Source organism: Merops nubicus, unplaced genomic scaffold, assembly GCF_000691845.1.
Source record: "Merops nubicus isolate BGI_N331 unplaced genomic scaffold, ASM69184v1 scaffold3566, whole genome shotgun sequence".
NCBI classification, from domain to species: domain Eukaryota; kingdom Metazoa; phylum Chordata; class Aves; order Coraciiformes; family Meropidae; genus Merops; species Merops nubicus.
The window spans coordinates 965-6,306 of record NW_008616768.1 but is presented as its reverse complement, the minus strand read 5'-3'; the positions used below and the strand labels follow the sequence as shown (position 1 = coordinate 6,306).

General features: G+C 43.2%; 1 protein-coding gene across 1 annotated transcript in view; it reads left to right on the top strand.

Annotated features, from left to right (window-relative positions):
- TXNL1 (thioredoxin-like 1) overlaps nucleotides 1–2,344 on the top strand; it is a gene marked incomplete at its 5' end in the record, with an annotated part of 12,876 nt that extends 10,532 nt beyond the window's left edge. Inside the window, one exon of the mRNA XM_008942917.1 lies at nucleotides 2,176–2,344. Within this exon, the coding sequence (XP_008941165.1) occupies nucleotides 2,176–2,205 (30 nt within the window). The remainder of the gene's footprint in view (nucleotides 1–2,175) is intronic.
- Between the last annotated feature and the right edge of the window lie 2,998 nt (nucleotides 2,345–5,342).

Here is a 5,342-nt window from a genome sequence, read left to right as displayed (position 1 = left end):
TGCTGAATTAACTTTCTCAACCTCTTCATACACCTTTCAAATAAAAGCGGACTCTGCTCCAGGAGGTTCAGTGCTAAAGTGTTTCCAGTCCTGCTCCTGTCTGTGAACCACAGAGCTGGTTGTGGGCCTGTCCTGGCCAGGCTCTGGGCTGGTGCTTGGAAAAAAGCCAAAGGGCTGAAGGAAAGCCTGCCCCAAACCCATGGTCATTTGGGGGGAATCCTGGGCTGTAACCACCACCTTAGGGCGCACTAGGTGGCAGCTGTTTCTGTGGGAGGAAGGAAAATGGATCTACTCTGGAAAAGAGTAATGACTCTGGTTTAAGGGTAAATAGCCCGTTTCTTTTTGGGAAGGTGGAGTGGGATGGTCAGAAAATGGGTTACTTTGACCTGTGAGACAAAATTATCCATGTTGGTGTGATTGGTTTTTCACAGATAATACACATGGGCGAGTTGTCATTTTCTGCCTCAGATTGGTATACAATGTTTTTCACTGATGTTCCACACTTGGCTAACACCTAATCTTTAATCTTTTAACTGTGGTTTTTCTTTTTTTTCCCCCCCTTAATCTGTGTGTGAACACAGTTTGCTTTGGAAACACAAAGAATAAAAACTGCTTCTTGACAAATTTAACTTTTTTTTTTTAACTGGATTAATTGGATCTTAATGCAAGTGATTTGGCTTCTGATTCTTTTTTTCTTTTTGTTGTCAGATTGAAATTTTCCTGACCTTATGTATTAGGTTGAACTTACAGTGAAATGCTCCTGGTCAAGGGTTCCTTGGAAGTGAAAATGGTCTTTAAAAGTTCTTTTCATCAGTAGATCTCAGTTATTTTGTGACAGTGAGAACTCAGCTGACCAAAAGCAGCTGGAGAGTGGAAAATTCTCCCTCTTGAAGGTTGACCAGAAATGAAAAAAGGGGAAGGCTCAGGAAGAATAATTCCAGTGGAGCCATGAGACTTCCCTAGTTTTGGGGGTGTGGGTCTTCTGGGATTTGTTTGGTTTGTTTTTTCCTCCTAGCGCTGTATTTCACCATTGACTGTATGAACCTTGTGTGGTATGTTGTGGCTTAACTGCAGAGGTAAATAATACTCACACATTTGCTATAGCAGTCAGTTGGAGTACAAGAAAGGTTTTACTGCTTAGTTTTCAGCATTATTATCAGCAATAATGGGAAATTCTGTGCTCCATTAGCATCACCTTCAAATCTCTGTGCAGGTGACTTCTGACTGTGCCTCCCCAGAGCTGGAAGTGCTGCTCTTGAGGCAGACAAATTAATTGGGAATTGGTGCCTTGCCCAGGGTCCATCCTGCACTTTGAAGTCTTAAACTTCAAGACTTATTTCCTTTTTTATTTGAGTTCAGATATCTTTTTCAAGGGTCTGCAAGAGCAGAAGAATTGTCTGAATCTTTTCAGGAAGTGACTAAAAATGCTTTGTTTTCTGCTCTCGGGATTCTGTGTTATCTTGAGGAAGGGGACTGGAGACCCTTCTGCAGTGACCTACACTAACTTTAACCCCACAGAGCAGTGTAGAGAGTGCTGGAGGTGCTCTTGCTGTTGGCTGGCAGATCGACTCGCCAGAGCCTGGTGGCAGTGGTGATCTTTTCAGAAAAGGGGAGCCCTAAGCTGAACTGAGTCCAGGTGGAGTTTGCAGAATTGGAGATTGGAAGGAGACTTGGTAAGGAAAAATATTTTGACAAGCAATAACTGAATATCAGGTGACTTCCAGATTTCCTTATAGGTTTGAGCTGCACTGTGAGGTGAATGTTCTCGGTGAGGTACACGGCAAGGCCACCAAGGGAAAGGAACAAAGTTATGTTTGAGCACCTGGTGGTTCTCTTTCCACTGCAACATCTTTAGTGTATGAAGGTTGAATGCTTGGTGTGTAACACATCTTTAAGTGTGGTCTGTTCTGTTGCAGTTCCTGTCTTCTAACTCTGCTCAGACTGAGACCATGCTTTGCTGTCTGTGTGAATGCTGAGGATAAGGTTCCCCTCTGTCTTGCATCCCTCTTAACCCTTTAGAGGGATTCACAGCTTCTGCAAGTGCTACAATAATGCATGTCAAAATGCATTAACTTAGTGGAGAACTCAGCTGCACTTGTTTAGTTTGAGACTCACGTTAAAGAATACTTGGTGGGACTTATTTGGTTAAACATTATTTCTGTTTTCTCTTACCAGGTAGTTGGCAAAAAAGGAGAGAGCCATTAGGATGCAGAAGACACTGGAAGGCCTTATTGCAATCAAAGAGATCTTCACTTTTATCTACGACTCCTGGATAATTGCTTGACCATAACCAGAGACTGTCAATCTGTTTCATTTAATGCCATTACCAATAAATCATTGCTTTTGTTGAGATGGAATTTCCCTAGTGTCTTTCTGTTGTAATCCTCGTACATGTATTTGTAAATAAAATTCATTACTTTTGCCAAGTTTAATTGTTTTTCTAGTAGCTGTGGTTCTTCCTTTGTTCCATTTAAACCTCAAAACTCAACTGGCTTATCTTTAGAAATGGAGGATGAGAGGAAGTGTGCAATTGTTCAAAGTTCAGCATGTCAGATATCAGAAACACAGATAGATGGCCTTCAGTGGCCACCTGAGAGTGAAGTGAGTGACTTCGTTATGAGACTGGGTGAACTTAGAATTGTTGTGCCCACAAAGTATGTTTTTTGGATAGGAATAACCTCACCTGCTTTGGAAATCTCCCTTTCCCTCCCCCCCTCAAACAGCCTGTTTTGAGTTAGCACTCCCTGACTGCTTGGGTCTGTCTTGAGTGGCACACTGACACAGGCCATTGGATGCTGAGCCCTTCCAAAGGGGTTGGGTTTGGAATGTTGTTAGGAAATCCTGACCTGCTTTCCCAGGCAGGCTCCAGCAAGCTGTGCACTTCTGGGGATTAGATGTTGCTGTGCCCCACCTGAACGTCAATTCTGTTTCTTTTATTGGGTGTTTCTTCCTCTCTCTGGATCTTGATAAGGAAATGTTTATTGCAAATATTAATTTTACATCTTAATTGGAATTCCTGTACTACTTTAGTAAATTGTCTTGGAAGCGTGCCCTCAGTAATTTTAATAAATCGGGCATTGATCGGCAGCGTATACATAAAATACTGTATAAATTCCTGGTAAAACTTGCTAAGTGTTTTAATTGGCATAATTAATTTCTTTGTAAAGTTAAATTTGTTACATTTTAATTACCGTAAATCCCACTAAGGCTTAAATCCTGTCCTAATTGGCATGCCTTGAACACAGTAGGGTGGTTCTCTTCTGGCTTGGCAAATCTGCGTGTTAATACCGAGTTCGCTTTCTGTTAGCACAGATATTTTCTCCAAATGGGGAGCTGGGGACTGCCTAGAAAAACATTCTGAGGGTGCTCATTTGTTCACTGTGTGGCTCAGAATGCTCCGGGGTGCTTGTCTACCTGTGTCCTGGGCCATGGCATGTGGGGGGGACTTGGTTTCTTTCATCCATCCTTGATCTGCTCCTGTGGGGGATACAAGGAGCTTGACACACTGTACATAGACTATAAATGGTTTTTAAATATAATGGAGGGCAATATGAATAACTGTTCCTGTTTATAATTTTGTACACTAATTACCTTTTGGGTTATTGTTTAAGTGCCTCATCTTAAGTATTGCTTACCTCATGATATTTATACCTGAGAGATTAAATAACCTGGTGACGATTCCCATTTTTGTAAAAGATCAGTCAAATTTATATTGTTTCTGAGACTTTTCTGTGGTTTCCTTGCCTGCGTGGTGCATACCTTCCACAACGAGACTCTGTACATAGATCTAAATAAATGGTTAGAGGTAACTGCCACATGTTTCTCTTCCTGGAAAATGGGGTAGGGTTGTGCACAAAGAGCTAGAAATCACAAACCTGAAGTTCTGATGCCGACTTGTGAGTGGTATTCCCCTTACACAGTGTCCTGGGTGCCTGTGGCTCTTGAGGGGTGGGGGGGTTGAGCTTTGTTCTTAATGGGAACAGTCACACTGATGAGTTTATCCATTTGGTGGTGCAGTAGGAGACCCCAAAGAGGACTGTAATGCTGCAGTAATGTAGGGATAGTTGAGATTTGTTCCTGGTTCAAGCTACAGATGATTAATGCTCGTTGTCATTAGGTTAAGTCAGTTCCTTGCTCTGCTTCGTACTCTTTATGTGCCCTGAAGCTGCTGTTTGTTTGGGATAGGTGGGAGAAATAAGCTGTTGTGTTGCTTGGAAGTCTTATTGAGTTAAGCAACGTGTGTGTGTAAAATTATTGATGTGCTTTGATGCAGAAGCAAGGCCTGACCCAGCTTTGGCAGCAGCCCTGGCCCCTTGTCCCTAGCAGAGGGGCATCTGTTGGACTCCCAGTGAGTACTGAAAGCTTGCTGGACATCTATGGGTGCATGGTAATTTTAATAGATAGTTTCATAGGTAAATAAATAAAAAAAAAATAGGTAGGTTCATAGATGGTAGTTTGAACTAGTTTTAGCTGGAATCTTCTCTTGCTTCCTTCAAGGTTGGCAAAGCTGTTTTTGAGGTTTGCTTGGTGTCCTTAAACTCCAAAAGGCTCTCTAGTCTCACCAGCCAGGGTAGCAGGCTGGGGACTGGAGAACAGAATTAATGTGCCGTGTGATACCTTAATTAGAGCATTTCTGTCTGTGATGTTCCTGTGTGGATGCACTGCAAAGGCCAAGGAGGAGGACTTGTTTTGCTAGCAGATACTGTACACTAGGAGCCTCTGGTGTTGGCTTGTCTTGTCTTCTTCCTCTCTGTTGCTTATTCATCTCAGTGCACAAGTACATATCACCAGAGAGCTGCTGGGCTTGATCTGAGACTGCTGGAGAGCAAACACAGCTCTGGGGAAGCTGTTTATTTTCATGTTTATAGTTCTCAATGTTTTTATGTCTGATAAGAGCTGGAGGTGTTAGAAGGCTAACCTCTAAATATCATTTGGCTTCTAAATTAATGGAGAAAGTGTAAGAAGTCATAATGGTTTGAAGCTATGGGCTCAGGAGGTGCTTGTGGTCAAGGAGGTACAGCTTTCATCTGCCTGATTCCTTCAAAATCCCACATTTCCTACTCCTTGCTTAGCTGAGGATACTTGTCAGGGTTTGTAGGCAATAGGAGACCTAACATGGCACATCCTGCTAAAGTGGGAGCATGGCCAGAGGTGACAGAGGCTGAACTGCACACACTTGGTGTGTTCCAGGCTGGCTTGGCGGTGCTGGGAGCAGGGGAGTGGCTCCCTGGTGGAGCTGGAGGGTGAAGGACCCGTGGCTGCTGACATAACGCTGCTGTGTGGATGTCTGGGCTTAGGGGCAAAGTGTCCTGGGCTGGTTAAGCCCTGTGGAGGGGGAAAGA